At 47.3% G+C, this 20,763-nt stretch overlaps 1 protein-coding gene across 1 annotated transcript in view; it reads right to left on the bottom strand.

Moving 5' to 3' along the window:
- Positions 1–20,763, bottom strand: part of SRGAP3 (SLIT-ROBO Rho GTPase activating protein 3) — a 243,948-nt gene that overhangs the window by 47,908 nt on the left and 175,277 nt on the right. The window contains 3 exon segments of the mRNA XM_028518183.2: positions 5,672–5,699; positions 15,162–15,246; positions 19,589–19,786. Of these exon segments, the coding sequence (XP_028373984.1) occupies positions 5,672–5,699; positions 15,162–15,246; positions 19,589–19,786 (311 nt within the window).

The raw sequence follows: 20,763 nt of genomic DNA, 5'->3' as shown, positions 1-20,763 counted from the left end.
TTGATCCTGTACCCTTTGCATTCAAGAAGCAAGAAAAGAAAGCTCACCTAGCTGAAACATTTTTGTTTTTAAGGTGTAAAGGGTCAAACGGGACTTCTATAGGGACTGTCTCAGTTTTTCTCCCTTCTCCCAAACCACCTAACAAGAAGCAAAACTAGGTAGAAGGGTGTCCTGTCGTATAAACTTATGTTTTCTTTGCTGGTATATTCTTAACTTAAAAAAAATCACATTGTTGCCTACAGGGACTTTCTTTGTGTTCCTTCCAACCAAGCTCCTCTTGGAAGATGTGGCTGTGAAGTGAGGTAGGGGGTTTCTCTGACTGTCCCTTTGGCTAGGAGGACCACAGTTCCTGAAGCAGCAAGGCAGGGCTGGCATCTCAGCCCCACTCAGACTTCACTGGGTTTCTTCATGATCTTACCCCTGAGAATCACAGGAAGGCACTTAGGAGCAACTGGTCAGAGACAAAGGCAGCTCTAATTAGAAGCCCTCACCAAAGCTAAGGTGCAGGCTTCAGGGAGGAACCAGTTTGCCATAGGGCCTGGCCAAGGGTACAGATGGAAAGTCCCCATAGGTAGGGGCAGGGCTGCTGGCCAAGGGGAGGAGGTGGAGAAAGGCTGCCATTACATTGGGCGCATTCGCGGACTCTGCGGCTCCCCAGCAAGTACCTTAATGAACGTTTCCATACAGCCGTTAAATAGTTTATGGCTACACACTGAGAGAGGCCTAGGTCTCCTCATTTTCTGTGGTTTAGGGGGAAGACAGGGGGGCCTAGGGGAAAATGGAACAAAAGAAATCAAGAAAGCAACCAATGTAAACATACAACTGGGAAAGACACTCTTAAAACCCATGATGGGAGAACACAAAATGCAAAGGGGAGCCCCTGAACCCCCAGCACATGGCTGTCCAACACTCCATCTGAAGGCCTTTGGATGTCTGGAGGCTCTTACTTTATCCACAATGTCAGGCAGCAGCAAAACTCGTATAACGCAAATGCATTCTAAATCATAGCGGGGACACAGTACATGTCCAGGGGACCACTGACCCTCCAATCAGAGGCTGTCATCCTGCAAAGCTGACCAGATGGAGGGGGAATCAGGGGAGACAGATGTAATCTGTAGCCTGGGAAAGCAAGAGACTTCCAAAGATGATTGGAAGGGTTAATTTCATTATTTTGGCTTAAATTTATCACCAAGTGCCAACTCCCAATGTACCAGGGCACTGATCTTCCTAATGCCTCTTGGCATTTCAAATGCACTTGACTAATCTTTATGTCATTGATCTGAGAGCCAGGCAATTACTATTCTCATTTTAGAGATAAAGAAACTGATGCCAAGAGGGAGGCTGCAGCTTCTTTGGGGTCCTGGGGTGACCCAGAATGACGACTATATCCTGTTCTTTAGTCAAGTACACTTTGATTAAAGCACTTTCGGATCCATGACCACATTTAACATCAGCTCAGTCCTGTATGTGTGGCCTTATTTTAAAGACGCAAAAATTGAGACCTAGAAAGGGGAACTGGCAGAGCCAAGCCCTAAACTCAGGCCTCTTTGGCTGCAAATCCAAAATTTTTCCCACTGAGCCGGCCACAGAGCCTCAGGGCACTACTCCATTTCCAGCCAAAGACTCAGCCCTCTCATTAACCCTTGCCAGCGGAGGACCCACGGGGTCAGGTTGAAAGTGTCTTGCTTTGCTTTAGGATCTCCATTCCCTGTGCTCCACTCTTGGCCACAGGGAGGGGAAACCACACCACAGTTCCCCAGAACAGTGAAACAGCCACAAGCACTGGACCAGTTTCCAGAGTTGCTCACCATGCATAGGCCTGTGTTGGCTTATTTGCTCATCTTTCATCGCCCAAGTTGGCCTGACTGAATGCTGCCAGCCTTCCAGGGCAAAGGACTCGGAGGCTAGGAGGAGGGCCCCTAACCAAAAGAAGCCATTCATTTTCAAGTGGCTTGGTTTACAATTTGGGAAGCAGCACATCCGGGCCCAGCCAGGCACAGATAATGGTCCCCAGGTCTAGACTGAGTTCTGTAAATGCGCAAGAAGTCTTATGGGTTTTGGAGCCAATCAAGGCGTATGAGAGCCATGCTGCCTCTGCTCACTGGCCTTGCACATGTCTCCTCAAGAGCCCAGCCATCCTGGAAGCTCTAACCAGCTTCTCCTTGGTGTTTGAGTATTGAGCAAATGCTGCTAGCTCCAGGACATGCATGGGCAAAGACATAGTTGAATCCAAATATCATGCCACCCAAACACTGGAACCAAATAATAGCACAGACCAAAATTTTGAGATGAAACAACAGGCAAGAATATTTCGAGCCCATCTTGGATCTTTTGTCAATTCGGTTAGCTAAGTCCATGTCATTTTTTTTTTGTTAAGTTACTTATTTTTTGAGGATGTGGGTATATGGGGCTGGTATTTCTCACAATAAATCTGCTCTTGAATTTCCAAATTCTAAAAGAAATTGCCAAAAAATGTGACATGGGGCCACAGGTTTCAAGTCTTATAATTAAGAATAACTTAAGATAGCAACTTTGCTACCTTGTCCTCACAGTGTTTGGGGTTTCTGTTTTTGAACATTCTCAGGTCAGCTCCTTATCTCACATGGTATGACACCCTCACAATACCCCTGGGAGTTAGGCAAGAATTATTAGACCCACTTCAGCTGTAAGGCAAATAAGCTAATGAGAGATTAAGACACTTGCCCAAAGTCATGGGAATGAATAGAGTTCAGCTCTTTCTACTCCAGGTTCAGGTATATGAATGTAAAGTGGGGAATTGATTTTATCACAGAACATCCAGCAGTAGCATTAAATTATGTATTAAACTCCCATGGCCAACAGGAGTAGAAACTCTTAATACAGGTGATGGACACCAAGTACCAAAAAGTCCTGGTGCCCAGCTGCTGGATTTCCTGAAAATAACTCCTAAGGACTTTTTTCTTCTGAGTTTACAAAATGGAATAAAGGGAAAATAGGATACTTTTCCCCACTTCTTCTACCCAATCCAGAAAGCAAAAGGCTGTTGGAATCACACTGGGGTTTCTTTCTTTGTGTGGTGCTCTGTGCACTGCCTGGAACCTCTGACAAGGAAACCCTGGAACCTCTGACAAGGAAACGTAGCTATCCCAACTTTGCATGACACCAAATAGATACCAACTTACTGAAATGCTGGGTGGGGCACAAAGTGGGGAGCAGGGGGGCAGCTCAGCCAAGGAAAGTGGGGCAGCCTAAGCCTTCCATCTCTTCTGCTGCTGAGTTGCAGAGCGAAAAGGAAAGAAAGAAAGAGAGAGGCAGGGAAAACAGGAACGGAGAAAGCCACAGAGAGGAAGGAAGAGAAACCAGAGACCAATGTCCCCTTTCTGCCTTTCAACCAAGATGAAAATAAACAAATGTTGGCAACACAGGACTTGGCCTCAAATTACTCTGTGACTGAAGGACAGCGACTAGATTGTCCCCTAGAAAACTCAATACACATGGGTGTCAACATCCAAAATGGCAGCAATATTGTAGTTCAGTGGTAGTCAGGCTCTGGGAGGCTGCGCGTGGGTGCACTGGGTTGCATTTGTTTGGACAGAAATCTCCAGTGATTTCTTCTCTAATCTAGACCACAGGGACAAATCAACCTGGGTTAGGAAAGCCAGTCTTAAGTTTGAATAACCATAGTCAAACCTTATCTGGCTTTGACATTTACCATACACTTTTGAGTGCACTGTTGTGTCTGTTCAGCCTAAATTGAAGGGTTATTACAAATTTGGGCTATTAGAAGGTAAGGTCTTAAGTGTGAGAAAAACATCACGTGTTGCAGCCTTGTGCACAAACTGGTCCTAGATGGACACAAGGACAACAGCAACTTGGCTGAAAGGACCTGCACAAATGACCATCCACAATGGCACTGAACTTCCACTGAAATGTGGAAGATACAGAGAGGCACAGTATAGAAACACCTCACCCAGGGCCTTTCAGATTAACTTAGAAACCATTACCAAGTGGACAATTCATTGTATAACATGTTAACAAAAATTGTGGAAGTAAAGGGAAACTTTTAGTTTACTAACAAAGTTGCATTTGACTGTGGCCAAAGGTCAGAGTGCAGATGACTGGGTGTTCAGTTTAGTGTAGTGCATCTAAGTGGGAGGTCTGGCAATCCTGGCTCTGACTTCCCAGGCCCCAGGTGTGGCCTAGGTGTGGGAGACAATATCTCAGTGGGCTTTATTAAAAAAAAAAAACAAACACCTCACCTTTTCTCTGAGGTAGACCCTGGGACCTGGGCAATGATTGATTACAGCTCTTTCCTGCAACCTGCTGGAAGAATCTCCCCCCATGTATATTCTAGGAATTCAGAGGGAGTGAGGGACAGCTCAATTCATCCCCCATTTGTTTCACCATTTGCAAATTTGGGTGTAAAATGTGGCTTCTGTTGTTTGGGGACTATGATAATGTCCTCTTGCCAGAATAAACAAACAAACCTTTTGTAAAAGGTTCTTAGAAAGTGACTGTGCATATCTGTCGCCCCTGTGCCAGAGCTTCCTTCTCTCCAGGAACTATGAATTATCCTGGTGTTCCTAGATGTGTGGGGCCCAGGGGAACAGCTGCACGGGCTGAGCTTCTGGAGAGCCTCCAGCCTCCACCATCCTGGACCCAGCAAACTGAAAACCCCAGAGTTTTCCAAGGCTCTTCCCAGCCAACTCCCTCCCAGATGAGCAGAGAGTTGAAGGTTCATCTTCCCTCTTACCAAGTATGACAGCTTTCCAGGATTCTGGGTCATGGGGAAGAATTTTTTGGGAAAGGATGTCATCAGGTTGCCAGGCCCAGAATGAGACAAAAGACAGCTGGACAAGTGCAGGCCCCGGGGTCATGGCCAAAATCGTGTTGGGCAGCAGGATAGCTACTGCTGGGAACTCGGAAAGAAACGGACTCTAAGGAACAACCTGGACGATGACAGGGCTGCATGTGGGTCTGCACTCTGTGAAAGTGGAGGAAGGGTCCAGGTGCTGAAACGTCAGCTACCAGCTGCCAAGTGGAAAGTGTTCACTGGCTCTGGTCTGCTCAGGGGAAGGCACAAAGGGTAACGCTGAGCAAGCTGGAGAGAAAGCAGAAGTTGCCCGTTTGTTATTTTCCCAACAAGGGGCTCCCCATCCAGGTGCACATGAGGTCCAAAGCCAGGGCGCGGGCATTAGGGGCGTCTGCGCACGCTTACATGGGTATGCGCATGCATGTGCCCAGATATGTGCAATTCCAGCCAAATCCAAAGCCTTAGCAAATGGGGACCCTGGGCTGGGCCCCGCACCTCAGCTGGGCAGTTTGCTCAGCAGCCATGTAACAGATGGGAAGACAGGTTGACAGCTACCCCACAGCTTCTGGCCTCTACTGGTTGCCCTCAGCCACTGCAATATATTACTGTCCCACCTGATGGACAGTGCACTTGAGGTGGGGAGATACCCCACTGACCCACAGCTGCTCTGAAAGCCCCCTCCTCATCAGCAGCCCAGCAGAGCAGCGGGCTTCCTTGCAATGGGGGTGAAGAGCTGTCCCACTCCAAGAGCAGCCCAGCCCTTCTGAGCTCTCAGCAGTGTCTGTCTTCCACCTTCCGCTTCTCTCCTGTTCCTCCCACCTCCTCCCACTCCCCCTCTCAGGACAACGGGTGAGAGAAAACAAGAGGCCCAGCTCTTACCTGGTTGTGCCACATTCTGCTCTCTCCCCTGGAAAGAAAAGTATATGTTGATGTTTAGTTGTTGTTTTTTAACCAGAGAATACTTTTTTCAAAAAACAAAAAGCAACTGGTCTTAATTATTTGTAAAATGAAAAACCAAATCATGCATGAGTTGTGGTCTGTTAGAAAGAACTACCTTCCTGGCTGGCGTAGCTCAGTGGATGGAGCGTGGGCTGGGAACCAAAGTGTCCCAGGTTCGATTCCCAGCCAGGGTACATTCCTGGGTTGCAGGCCATAACCCCCAGCAACCTCACATTGATGTTTCTCTCTCTCTCTCTCTCTCTCTCTCTCTCTCTCCCTCTCCCTCTCCCTCCCTCCCTCCCTTCCCTCTCTAAAAATAAATAAATAAAATCTTTAAAAAAAAAAAGAACTACCTTTTATCAAATCTAAAGTCCACATACATTTTATTTTTTATTGTTCATATACATTTCTTCAGTGATTCTCAAACTACAGCCTCCTGACTGTATCAGAATCACCAGAGACCTTTGCTAAAAAGGCAGATTTCTGGGCTCTTCCATGGGCCTCCTAAATTAGCATGTCTGAGATAAAAACCCAGGAATCTACATTTTAACAAGCACCCTGGGTGATTCTGTCTATGCATATTAAAGCTCCATACTTTGCTTTGCTTTATGTCAACTAAGACTGATTGGCCCTAAAGTACCAGACAAGATACCTTCTTGTTGCTCCTCAACCCTGCTACCCACTTCCCACCCTGCTCCTGTCATTCACAGCTGAGGACCTGCTCATTTTCTTCTGTAGAAAAGGGAAATCAGTGAGTTGGGGTCTTGGGGTTGCCCTCAAGAGACCCACCCATATATGTGCACCCACCCTCTCACCTGCTATCTTCTGGTACTCCTGAGAAAGCTCCCCACTTCCACCATAGCACAGGCCTTCTCTCTGCGCCTGTGCTCTGGGTCCCCTCCCTCTACCCTTCCCAGGAGCTCTGTTCCTGCCAGCATCTCCCTCTCTCTAGCATCACCAGTCTCCTCCCTTCTGGATCATTTCCTTCAGCATGTGAACATGTTCTGGATGTGTACATCCTAGCTTTTCAACCTCCCCTTGACCCCATTTGTCCCTCTAACGACATCCCCACTTCTCGGCTCTCCTTTAGAGCAGGGTTTCCCAAGGGAGCTGTCCAGGGCCCCTGTCCTCCCCCCTCTCAGCCCACTGCAGCTGGCTTCTCTCCTCACTACACCAGGGAGATGGTGCTGTGCAGCTGAATCCACCATCTTCTCTGTTCTTATCTGACTTCTCAGCACCATTCAACTCAGTTCACTACTCCCTTGTTCTTATAAAGCTTCCCCTCTTGATATTCATAGCTCCACACTTCCCAAGCGTCCTTCCTGCCCTGTAGACTAGTCCTCAGTTTCTCTTGCTGTCTCCTCCTCATCTGTCCAACCTCCACCCTCTGACTGTAGGAATGCCCCAGGATGCACCCCGGATCTCGTCCTCTTCTCTTTCTGAGAGCCTCTCTGGGTGACCTCAGATGCTTACTGAGGGCTCCCTAATCTTACCTCCAGATCCTACACCTCCCTGGAATTCCAGATGCATGCCCATTGCCCCCTCTTTTATTCTGAACAGTTTTACTGAGGCATAATTTACATACCACAAAGTTCACCCACTTGAAATGTAAAATTCAATAATTTGTAGTTAATATTCAAATTTTACAACCATCACCTACAGTGTAGTTTTAGAGCATTCCTGTCACATGAGAAAGATCCCTTGTGCCAATTTACAGTCACTCCCACTTCTCACATCAAGCCCCTGGAGACCATTAATGTACCCACTGTCTCTACCTACCCACTCATGCTGGACATTGACTACACAGGGAACCATAAAATATGTGGCCTTTTGCACTTGGCTTCTTTCACTTAGCATAATGCTTTTGAAGCTCTTCCACACTGCGTGGTTCAGCACTGTATTCCTTTTATGGGGCAGCAGAAAACCTCTAGGCCAGTGCTGCCCAATGGAAGTATAATACAAGCAGTAATTTCTTGAAGCCACATTACAAAAGGCAAAATGAAACAGGTGAGATTAATTTTAATAATATATAGTGTTTAACCTAACATATCAAAAATATCATTCAATGTGTATCAATATAAAAATTAGTAAGATATTTTGTATTTTTTGGAGGGGTAACTCTTTGAAATCTGGTGTTCATTTCACACATCTCCATTCAGACTGCCCATGCCTCAGGTGTTCAGTAGCCACACGTGGCCAGTGGCCACCATATCAGACGGCACACCTCCAGGCTCCAGAATCCCATCCAGCATTTACAAGAAGAGACTTTTTAAGAAAAAGAACCAAGCATTTATTTTCTCTATAGAAAACAATGCTGAATGGGGCAAGGGAGAGAAACGAGGGGAAGAGGAGAGTAATAGAGACCTGAAAATAGAACTTAGAACAAATCAACACACAATTCCTTAATTCCTGACCAAAGCCACAAACAGTTACAAGAGCGACTGAAGTGGGTTGAACTGGAGCTAAAGACCAAAGCAGAAAAGCAGAAAAGTCAGGTGAAACAAATTTGTTCTGCTTGATCTGATGGTGTTCCCCGGGGTCTGGAGCAAACTCATACCAGACACCAATCTGCAGTAAATTTTCATGCAGGCCCAAGGCCCTGAGTAGGAGCCAGGGGCCACCCATGAAAGGGGGCCCAGCGGCCTGCGTTGACCATAAAGCGCATCGTTCCCTCACAGCAGCAGTCTCCTGTGCAGCTCTGACCCACAAAGGGACCTAGGAGGAGTTTCCTGCTCGACCTCCTCTTGGTTCCAAACCGCCCAGGGTTCCAAACTGCCCAGTCCTCCACGCATTTGCCACGGGCCAGCCGCCACCCTGCCCTCCTTTTAGTGCTGACCCACCACATTCCTTCCCACCTTGCACGTGCCAGTCCCTCTGCTCCACACTCTTTCCCCAGTTTTCCACGTGGCTGACGCCTTCTCCTTCAGCCTCGGCTTAAACCGCATTTCAGCTTAAACAGCATCCTGCCTTTGAGGTCTCTCTGATCAGCCAACCCAAGGCAGGTCACCCCATGGCTGCCCCCCCACACCATTGTCTCCACCTCAGCCCAAATTGTTCATTCATGGCCCTTATCACAGTTATGATTCTTTACTTCATAGTTTGTTTACTATTTGAGGTCTCTTTTCCCCATAAGGGCAGGAACCTTGTCTGTCTTGTATACACTGCACCCTCAGTCTCGGCCAAGTGTAGTGCCTATGCTTTTGGATAGATAGATGCACAGATGAACAGACAGACAGGGCAGGGAGGGAAGCAGTGGGGAGACGGGGGAAAAGGGTTGGGGTGCTGCGGTCGAAGGTCCGTCAGCACACCCTCATGGCAGGCTTCCCCTCCATACCCCCCCACCCCTCTGCTCCCCCCTCCCGCCCTGCCAGTGAGGACACTCACACCCCCCTCCTCAGCCTCAGACCACAGTCCAGCTCTCAAGAGCCCCATCACCAACATCTTTTGGAATCTGTTGTCTCAACTTCTAACAAGTATAAGAAATCAAAAATACTCTGTTCTTTACCTTCAGAGACCTGTTGAGATTAAAAAGAAATATTTTATAGTTGGTGGCTCAGTCATTTTCTAGAAGGTCAGGCTGTCTGGTCCTGGTTGACACGGAGCTCTGTAATGGGCCATTAAATCTTGGCCTGAAAAGGTTGTGCCCCATCCCTTTTATGAGCAATGCACATTCATTCGTGGGGGGCTTTAGTAAATTGCAACACCACCTGTATCTTCGGTGTAAGCCCTGGAGTTTACAGACTACCCAGAGCAATAAAAAGGTCAAAGAGCTGAGACTCAGAGATAATAAGCTAAGAATCCTCTAGCCAATAAAACAACACAGCAACAGCCAGAGGTATGTAAGGGTAGGTGCTCCTGTTCCCAAGATGTGGCAGTGAAATAATATATAACAAGAAACACCAACTGAACTGTTTTACTTGTGTACCGGGATCAATCATGGTAAAAAATCCACTTGTAAGTGAAGGTAACCCAAAAGATGTTGTATTTTCTCTAGTTTATGTTTTTTTTCAGCCAAGCTGGCAAAAGAGTACTTGAGAGAAATTGAGGCATTTGACATGATACTTTATTTAATTTAAAACAAAACTTGTAACTTTTCAGTCAAAGTATTCCACTTGGCCCCACATTTCTCACCTGTTCTCACAATTTTCAGATTGCCTCCCCCCATACAGAGTAGGTCTCAGATGAAATAAGAAGACCACCGCTGCAGGTGGGACCCTACCCTAGCCCCACTCTTAGCAGAGCTTTCTACAGGATGTAGGTCCATGTGCTCAGGTACCTGTGAACCATCTGACATTCAAAAGAATGAATCAGGCAAAATTCTGAGCTCTTTTTGGCCTGCTGATTCCATGCCTCCCTTTGCTCAATGGGCAAGAACTTTGTCAATCTAAGTTGGTGCAAATTCTCCTGGTTGAAAATTCTCCCCTTTCACCCAGTGCCCTAAGAATCCAGATATACTTTCATCATGCAGTGAACAACAATGACAACAAAGATTTGGTCTCGACTTCAGTTTTTTCAGTGATTCTGTAATTCATTAACTTTAGTTAATACTGATACACCAATATTCATGAACTGTGACAAATACACTATATATACTACTGTAAGACGTTAGTAACGGGAATTGGACATGGAGTACACGGGAACTCTGTACTACCTTTGCAACTTTTCTGTAAGTACAAAATTAGTTTAAAACAAACAAATGATTAAAACTTCCCTGCCCCAGGTGTCAGAAGAAGCACAGTGGCGTGTCCACTGCTGGCTCCCTGGGAAACAGCCTCGGTGGGACTTCCGGACGGCCCTTCTTCTCTCTGCTGCCCTCACATTCCTGAAGCCGTGCTTCCCTGCGGTTTTTGTGTTGCTATTCAGCTCAAAACTGAGAAGGACTGGTGAATCCCATTGCAGAGCAAGGCGTAGTGGAGACCAAATGGGTCAGGAGTTATGCCCACCAAAGTTATTATCATCACTTCATTGAGGCCATGCAGGCCAGGGCAATAAGGAAAGGTGCATCTGAGAGCTCCTGTGGGCGAGCTGGAGAGATGCACTTTCTCATCTGGGATCTGATTCTTTCAGAGGACATCTACTTTTCTAAATCCAGCATGTCCGATTTCAAAAATATAAGTAGCCACCAACTCACATGTCACACTCGTGAAAAACACGACGTGAGCAACAGCCCCGAGCCCTCAGCCCCATGAGCACAAACACCAATCAATCTTTATCTTTTATGCTAGTCGGGGTGATGCCCCCTCACACCTCGCCAGCCTCCTCTCTAGGACTTTCTGTCTCTTCTCTTTGGCTCCATTCTTGCTGCTGTGTTCCCCTCTGGTTACCCATGTTCCTCAATGGCCCCCATCACCTGGCCCAATACTGTAGTGTCAGGTCACACAGAATGCAGAGGGGTGGGAGGAAATGAAGAAACGGCTACTGCAACTCACTCTTCCCTCCCCTCCCCCCACGTCAATGAGTTTAGACAAAAATACGTGCCCTTGTATAACCACCACCCAAATCAGGACATAGAACATTTCCATCACTCCCCAAAGTTCCCCAGCTCCCGCCAGCTGGCACACACCAAACTGACCTGTGGTGACAGAAATTAGGGCAGTGGCTGCGTGGGGTGGAGGACGGGGGATTGACTGCAGAAGGGCACAGGGGAACTTCTGGAGGGGCGGGATGTTCTATAGTTTGATGTGGGTGGTTATACCTGGGTGTATATGTTCATCAAAACTGATTTCTACATATAAAATGGGTGCATCTTATTGCATACAAGTTACATGCCAACAAGTTGATTGAAAATTTTCCATTGGTATTAGTTTTAAAGCCCTGGTTATTCCTCTAAGCCCTAGTTATTAATCTTCCTTGAAGCCTTTCCAGCTCTCCTGGGCCCACGGTGATCCCTTCTTCTCCTGACTCACAGCCTTCAGAGTGTGTGCTGCTCATTTGGAAATTCACCCAGTCTTTCCGGGTGACGAGGTTACTGTTATTTTTTTGTTATTTTTTTTAATATATTTTATTGATTATGCTATTACAGTTGTCCCATTTCCCCCCTTCTCTCCCCTCCACCCTGTACCCCCCTCCCACCCACATTTCCCCCTTTAGTTCATGTCCATGTGTCATACTTATGAGTTCTTTAGTATCTACATTTCCCGTACTATTCTTGCCCTCCCCCTATCTGTTTTCAACCTACATTCTATGCTACTTTTTCTCTATACCTTTTCCCCCTCTCTCCTCCTCCCACCTACCCTGCTGCTAACCCTCCATGTGCCCTCCATTTCTGTGGTTCTGTTCCTGTTCTAATTGTTTACTTAGTTTCTTTTGGTTTTGCTTTAGGTGTGGTTGTTAATATTTGTGAGTTTGCTGTCCTTTTACTATACATGTCTTTTCTTTATCTTCTTTTCTTAGATAAGTCCCTTTAGCATTTCATAAAATAAGGGCTTGGTGATGATGAACTCCTTTAACTTGACCTTATCTGAGAAGCACTTTATCTGCCCTTCCATTCTAAATGAGAGCTTTGCTGGATAGAGCAATCTGGGATGTAGGTCCTTGTCTTTCATGACTTGGAATATTTCTTTCCAGCCCCTTCTTGCCTGTAAGGTGTCTTTGGAGAAATTAGCTGACAGTCTGATGGGAACTCCTTTGTAGGTTACTGTCCCCTTGTCTCTTGCTGCTTCTAGGATTCTCTCCTTCGTTTTTACCTTGGCTAATGTAATTATGATGTGCCTTGGTGTGTTTCTTCTTGGGTCCAACTTCTTTGGGGCTCTCTGAGCTTCTTGGATTTCTTGGAAGACTGTTCCCTTTGCCAGATTGGGGAAGTTCTCCTTTATTATTTGTTCAAATACGTGCTCAATCTGTTGCTTTTCCCCGTCCGATTCTGGTACCCCTATAATTCGGATATTGGAACGTTTAAAGGTGTCTTGGATGCTCTTAATCTTTTCCTCAATTTTTTGAATTCTTATTTCATCATGCTTTCCTGCTTGGTTGATTCTATCTTCCTTCTGGTCCACTGTATTGTTTTGAGACTCATATTCCTTCCTTTCACTATTGGCTCTCCTCCGCGTGTCTTCCTGCATTTGTTTTATGGTAATCTGCATTATTTCATCTAAATTTCGTCCAAAATCAACCAGTTCCATGAGCTTTCTGATCACCAGTGTTTTGAACTGCACATCTGATAGATTGGCTAATTCTTGGTCGCTCAAAAAGATGAGTCCTGGGGGACTGATCTGCTCTGTTGAAAACATGGTTTTTTTTTCCCCCGTCTCTCCTTTTTTTTTCCCCCGGTCTGGTTGCTCTTGTTACGGTGGGGGGCGGAGCCTTGTTACCTGGGCTGGGCACCCCAGTCGCTAGATTGTGACATTATATGTGGGGGCGGGGCGGGAGAAAACAATGGCGGTAGTTCCGTTCCCCTGGACTCAGACCCTTGTCTGGGCTTCTGGGCCGCGAGTTCTGCCCTGGTCCACAATCGCTACCCCTCTGGGTCTGCCAGCCGCAGCTTGCGTACTCAGGGATCACTGCTGCCTTCTTGCACGCCAGATGGCTTTTGCGCCGATTTCGCACCAAACCTTCCCCCAACCTCCGCGTGCCGCCGACTCGAGCCAGTCCCACGCCCGCCGGGCTCGTCTTCTCCTACCAGTCCGGATGAACGCGTCTACTTCAACTTCTTGGCTGCCTGACTTCCATTCAGATAAATCCTCTGCCGGATCTGGGTGTTATTCTGATAGTAAATTATTGTTGTAAATTATTGGTTTTCTAATCTTGGTTGTACGAGGAAGTACGGTGCATCCACCTATTCCTCCATCTTGCCGGAAGTCTGGATCAGGTTACTGTTATTTAGTTGTTTATGAATTCATGAGTTGTCTCCCAGCTAGATTATAAGTGCCTTGGGGCTGGGAAATGGTTTCACTTCTCACCGTTTCCTCTAAAGCATGGGGCTCACAAATGCCAAGCAGCTGCAGATCCGGAGGCCCAGGGGACAGTTTGCCGAGTGGACAGGGTTGGGAAGGTCTTGCGTGACCAGAGCACGGCCACGGGGCTATGCACCTCCAAGGGGAAGAGAGTGATCCAGTGAAGGGCAAGGACATGCTGCAGATGGCAAATGGCCTCAGCCCCAGCACAACTCTCATTTTGTAATGCTTTTCCTGTCCCCAAGTCCTGGGCACCCTCTGGGGCTGCTTCCAGCTGTCATCTAGGGATCTACTGGCAACATCACCTTGGAAATTCCCTTCATCTCTCTCGTGCTAGCTCCCTATTTCCTGCACCCCACATTTCCTTTCCTGTTGGTGGAGCACATCCTTCAGCCAACAGCCCTCTGCAAACAGAACACAATATATCTGGGGGCAGGGCTAGTGGTGCTCCAAGCAGGTCCCTCCCCTCAGAGTGAGCCTCACTCCAGGTTCCAGGGCCACCAGCATTTGCTGTAAACCATCCTTGACCTTAAATCCTAGTTCATGTTCCAGTGACCTTTCTATTCAACACTCATTCAGTGACTATTAATTGAGGGCTGACTATGAGCCAGACGCTGTTCTAGGCACTGGAATGAAAGTGATGGACAAAATAAGCAAGGAAGTCCCTACTCTGGTTGAAGATACGATACAGTTGGGCAGGTGGGGGGAGGCATGACCAAAGACCATAAGCAAGTGAACAAGTAATACAAAGGATGATTTCACATGATGATGAATGAGATGAAGAAAGTCAGACAGAACTGTGGGACAGAGGTGGTGATTCCTTGAGGTTGGGAAGCAAGGAGTCTCACTGGAGACAGGATACCTATGCTGACAACCGAAGGACGAGGAGCTGTTCAAGCAAAGATCTGGGGTAAGGGCTTTCAGGCAGGGGGAACAGCATATGCAAAGGCCCTGGGGCAGGAATAAGCTCAGTGAGTTTTGAAGAGCAGAGAGGAGTTGAGTGTCACTGCAGCACAGTAAGGGAGGAGAAAATGGTAGATGAGATCAGTGTAGTAGGCAGATGTCAAATGACTTAAGGCCTCATATGCTATGGAAACTGTTGGGTAGATTTAAACCTAGTCCTCAGGCCCCTTAAGGACCCCACCTTACACATATGTATTTTTCTATTTTGGACCTATAATCCTGGTCACTGCAATGTATTTGTGAAAAGCATTAATGCACACCCCTGTGTCTCTGAAGTCCTACCCCCTCCCTACTGGGGACTCCTTTAGCACTGTGCCTTAGACCCTCCCCTACAACTAGACCAAGACTTGTGTTTGCCCCCCAGTTTCTGCAGCCCAAATGGAGCCCTCTCATCATCGGTACCAGGGCGACAGACTGGAGACTGCAGCAGCTGACCCAGTCCTGGGAGGAGGCCCCAGTACTGGGCCTCATTCTGCCAAGTGCCCAGTGTCTTAAGCTAAAACAGCTTAAGGTGCCACAACAGAACCCAGTGGGGAAGACAGTGCCTCCTCACAGGCCTCTGCCACCTGACTCACCTTCACCCAGGGTCTGCTTGAGTAAGTCGTGCTTGGCTTGCAGCTTAGTGATGAGGTTACTGCCGTTCACATATTCTTTAAATTTCTGTAAGACACAAGGCACAAGGACATTAGAGATTGCAGGGCCAAGTCCCACAGTCTCTGCTGTGGAATGAACCTCTGGGGCGGAGAGGTCAAAGGGAGATCGTGCCACCCTCAAGGACCCCAGCATGGGGAGAGGGGGGCCTCTGCAGCTGCTCCTTCAATCTGCTCCATCAGATCCCCAGCTCTGCTGAGCACGGCTGCCCAGTCCTATGAGGGCTCCAGGCATTCCAGGTCTGCTCTGGGAACACACAGAACGCTCAGGGGGAATGGGAGCAGTGAAAGGCACTTTGTCAGGTGAGGGCTGTGGGAGCCCAGCAGAGGGCATCTTCGAGCATCAAAGCTCCACTGTGCTTCTGGGCCAAGAGCAATGAGGACAGATCCATCCCTGGGGGCACACAGCTGAGGCAAGAGAGCTTTATCGGATCTGTCAGAGAAGAGCTTCGAAACGAGTCTTCCTTTCATCTGGCCTGCCTCTGAAGGAGGAAGGGCTCTGCAGGCCCCTAGAGACAGTCTTATTAAAATAACCCCCAGTGCATAGGGGGATATATTTTCTTCTTTTTCCAGATGAGACAGGTAAGGCTGGCACAGGGAAGTGATGTGTTCAAGGCCCTTGGGACCCCCGGCTGCTTTGAGCTCAGGGGTCTGGCCAAGCACAATGCACTCTAAGCAGTAGGGAGGGACAGGGCCACCCAGAATAGAAATGTATCTGCCTGTCCCAAGTTCAGCAGGGCTTCAGCCACACCTTCACACAGGTACCCAATTTCCCTCAGCTCCCCTGCAACCCTGTATCATCCGAACACAGGGCTGGAGTCCCCTCTGCTGCAGCGTGCCTTTGCCTGACCGTGAGCCACTATAGGTGCAGTCCTCACCCAATTCGTTGACAACTATATGCCTGGTCTATAGCAGATGCTGAGAGATTTAGCTAAATCCCTGACTCGGTGGAGCTGACGCAGAAGAGTGAGAAGAGAAACAAGCTGACTTGTTTCACAAGTAAGTAAACTACACTATTTGTCAGATGGTTGGAGATCAGGGGTTGATGCTCTGAATGAAAATGAGGCAGAAATGGAGGACAGGGGGTTGGGGCAGATCTCGCTGCAAAGCTGACATGGCCTGAAGGAGGTGAGGAGGGGGTTGTGTAGGTACTTCAGGGAAGGAACATTCTAAGTAGCTGGAATAGCAATTGAAAAATCCCAGGAATTAAGGCACATGAATGGATGTGATTGCTTCAGATTTGCCAGCTAGTTTCTCACAAAGAAATCTGCTCTATTGGCCCAGCCAGAATGCTCAGGAAGGGGAGCAGAGGAGCAGGGAAGTGAGCCCTGGAGGAGGCTCAGGGCCCCAATACTACCTGTAAAGGAGTGTCTGAAGCTCACCATCTTCTGTGAACAGTTATAGAGGCAAGGCCCTGGGGGTGGGGCTGACACGTGCACGGGTAAGACTGGGGCTCCTTGCCCTACTCCCACCTCGGTAGGTTTCTGCAGTGGCTGGGCTGGTAGAAGGTTGTGATGTCCCCTCACTTTGGCCATGGCCTTTCTTAGCTCCTATGACCTCATCCCTTGGCCAGGAAGAGCCACTCCCCTTTGTATTATAGAGCATGCGAAAGTTTTTAAACACATCCATTTGGTCATCACCATGATCTTGGATGACAAACGTGGGGAGCATCGTCATTCCCATTCTAGCCAGGAGGAGGCAGGACTCTGAGCCTGGGCCCCTCAGTGAGTGGCCTTGGACAAATTATCGAACATTTCTGGGCCTCCATGGCCCCTTCAGTATAAAAGGAGAGTCAACTTGCAGTTTTCTCCAAGTGTGGTGCAGGCACCATGGCCTCTCACCTAGCTGTGGAGAGGGTCAAAATTGCAGCTTCCTGTTTAGGAATACTGAAAGTCTAAGTCCTCATTTTTCACCTGAGAATCCCATGGAGACCCAAAGCTGCTCACCATTCCAGGGCCCCACCTTTGAGAGGATAGTAGTTGGGAACCTATGTTTTGAACAAGCTTCCCATGTGATTCAAATGTACCCTTCAGTTTAATTACTCTCCTAGAGGCTCTCTGAATGCTTCAGGGAGTAATGACCCTGATCCCATCATGTTTTTAAGAATTCACCATAAAAAGCACAGCTGAGGTACAAGTAGATATTCTCTCTACCATGCTCCACTGTCCCTGGTAGTTGAAGCTCTTAATCCCAAACACGTAATAAGCCTTAGTGGATTATCCACTCACACCCTGGGTCTCTGGGGCCTGTGGACTCTGCCTACTTCTTCCAAGCTTCGCCCAGCTGGCACGTGTGACCCATGAAGGAAAGAATGCCATCAAATTGTACTGTGGAATATTATGTTCTTATAAATACCCAATATAATGTTACAAAATCAAGACATGAGATGTACTAGCCAACCAGATTCATAAATTGAATACTAACATGAACACATAACATCAATAACCCTTATCATAGATGTTGGTGAATTCTACCTTTCAGCTTCAACCAGGCTATCCAGATTCCTTTGTTTCTCCACCCTGCCATCCAGATTCCTTTGTTTCTGCTGCCAGAGTGAATTAACACTCATGTGCTCTTCTCACACCCACAAATTCTCCCACTAAACAGAGCAGGCCCCCAGTGGAAGTGGTGAATGCCAGAAATTGGCATCAGCTGATTCACTAGTAGTTATGTTTTCTTTCTTGAAAACAACAAGGTCAAAGAGTGTTGATGGAGGAAATGCAGTACATGTTGACTATTGGTTTTTAACAAGGGATCTGACAAGGGCTGTCACCAGATGAATGTGAGAACTGGAAGAGTTTGTGATGGTTAAATGACCACAATCTAAAAGCGCTGATTAGTGGATCAATATTAGCCTAGTGGCATATTTTGAACAACTCTGTCTTTGGCCTTGCCACTGACATACCAGCTTTCTTTTCTTATTGACAAACATTCGGGTTGGAAGCCATGTTCACTGAATCCGCAGGTGGCACGAGGGCTGACGAGGCAGCACATACCGGGGTGAGCAGAGTAGGTCTACAGTAGTGACTCCATGAAATACAAAGTTTATTCTTGTATTATTTATTATTTACTGTAAATATTCCATACAAGCAACTGTAAGTCTTCTTTTGTCCCACCCCCTGTATATTGAAGTAGATCAGGACCTTGACAGCTGGGAGCCATGAACTGAACCCATCAAGAGGAAATCCCACTGGTGGTAAACATAAGTCCTACCCAAGACATTGCCTATACATCCTTTGGAAGTAGGGTGACCTGGTTCAATGTCAGGGTGTAGGGAACAGATTTAACTGGTATAAACCCATCTTTATTTTTAAGAAGGAGTATGATCTTAGGACATATGAAAAGGAACATAGCCCCAACTGTGGAAGTTTAGCTCTATTCTGTGCTGGTCAGACCACACTGCTGGGAGTCTCACTTTGGAAGAGGCACCTACAAAGGGCCCATGGAGTGGAGAGAGTCACTAGGAGACTGAGGCCACTCGAAAGAAAATCTTATGAGGCAGGACTGAAGGAACCAGACATATTTAGCCTGGAGAAATGAAAACCGAGCTCCCTGCAGCCATGCCAAAGACTGTAGAATCAGCCTGTCTCTGGATCACCCCAGAGAACAGACTCAAGATCAATGACCAGAAATCCTAGTGAGGTGGATTTTTGAAGAGAACAGACAAAAGGGGAAACATTACAATATCTATAGCCAGCCACAAGCCAAACAAAAGGGCTGTTTGGGGAAAGAGGGAGCTTTTCATCTTGGTCTGTGCAAGCAGAGTCTGGATGGCTTTCTGACAGGGATATGGTTGAATGGGATCAAGCATCAGATAGAAGATTTAAGGTCCCTTACAAACCCAAATTCTATGTTCAGTACAGACATGTCAAACTAAAGCCCTGCTGCCTCCTATCCTTGTTCCTCCCTGGCAGTGGACTATTAGCCATCTAGGATTTTATATAAAGGGCTGGCAACTCACCAGCAGTTTGCATGGACCACTAATGGCATTGTTTCCAAAGCCTGCACACTGCAACATGACAACCACCCACTAAACTTTCAGGTTATTACGTGGGGCTTGCACCTGGCTCCATTACCATTTTCCTCTTACCCTACTGAACATACTCTCTGTTTTTTTTCCTAGAGCAGGAAAGCCGCAATGACTGTCAATTCAAGATCAATGCCAATACTGTCACTGGTAACTCAATTCCTGCACTTCACGAAGCCAAGCCAGGTAACTTAATTTGAGAAGCATATTGGAAGAATTGTAGGTTTAACTGACCCCTGTGGTTTCGCTGGCTCCCACTAGCTTGGGCTGCTCCCCAAAAGTCAATGCCATGGGTCAGCAGACAGCAGGTTCTGGGTCCACTTACCGTAAAATAAAACATTTCTGTTTCCTGCTGGTTGGCTCTCCTCTTGGCAATGTTGATCTTGCTCATGTAGGTCTCAGAGGCAGCCGACTTCACAGACTCTGTGGACCGACTATGTTGGAAGGCGTCGGAGACATCAAAGTCCTCCACAGTCAGCATGTCCTGTAAAGTCTGCATGGTGGCATCCAGGGTTTTTCTCACCTGGGAAAACATGTCAACAAAAATCCTTTAGCCTCAGAATGCCTTTGACACCTCAAAGCCCTTTTCCCAACCATTACTTTATTTCTTCCACACAAAGCCTCTAGGAGGCAGGCAGGACAAGAGAGTCATTCATTCCTATTACACTGATGTGTACACTAAGGCCAGTTAGCTGGCAGGGGAGAGAACCCAGGTTGCCCAATCTAAAGTTGTTTTATTGAATTGCTTCATCCAGAGAGAACCTTGGAGAATATTGTGATGAACAAGGAACTCAGGTTTCTAGGTGTGTTTCTCTTTACCTGGTTTTATATAGCCCCAAACTAGCTCCTTCAATGGGAGGCAGGCCCCCTGGGGAGGGACAACGCTAGAAATTCTCTTGGTTCTCTCCAGGGAAGGGACAAAGTCTGAGTAAGCTGAGCGGCCACCCTCAATGAATGGACTCTCCAGAGATCTGCCACCTAAGTCCTATCAAAAGTCAGACGGAAAAGAGAACCTCGAGGAAGAGAGATGCTGAGACACCACTGCCTGGTCATTTCTCCAGAATTTCAACTTCTCTCTTGGGATTCATTGGGACCCCTAGAAGGCTACACAAGCAGGGCACACAAGCCGCCACCTCACAATATGCCTTCACTGGCTTGAGCCCTATACTCTGATGGAGCATCATTCCAAAAACAGTTCCAGGGGAACCTGCACCTACATTCATTGTCAAATTACTGTTGCTCAAAGTCTCTTTCTTGTCACTCAGGTCTCGACTTAACTGTCACCTCCTAGTGACATCAGGTACCCCCCTGACAACAATTTTTAACTTAGTGCCTATCTCTGTCTAATACTTTGCATACTCATTCATTTATTGGTTGGTTTGTTTTTGTGTTTGGATTATCTATGTTTTCTCACTAGAATATAAACTCCATGAGAGGAGCTACTTATGTTGTCTTGCTCACTCTCTTTACTCTGCACTTAGCACAATGTTTAGCACATAG

This window comes from Phyllostomus discolor, chromosome 7, assembly GCF_004126475.2.
Source record: "Phyllostomus discolor isolate MPI-MPIP mPhyDis1 chromosome 7, mPhyDis1.pri.v3, whole genome shotgun sequence".
NCBI lineage: Eukaryota > Metazoa > Chordata > Mammalia > Chiroptera > Phyllostomidae > Phyllostomus > Phyllostomus discolor.
The sequence above is the reverse complement of the archived record's forward strand: the minus strand, read 5'-3'. Positions and strand labels throughout refer to the sequence as shown.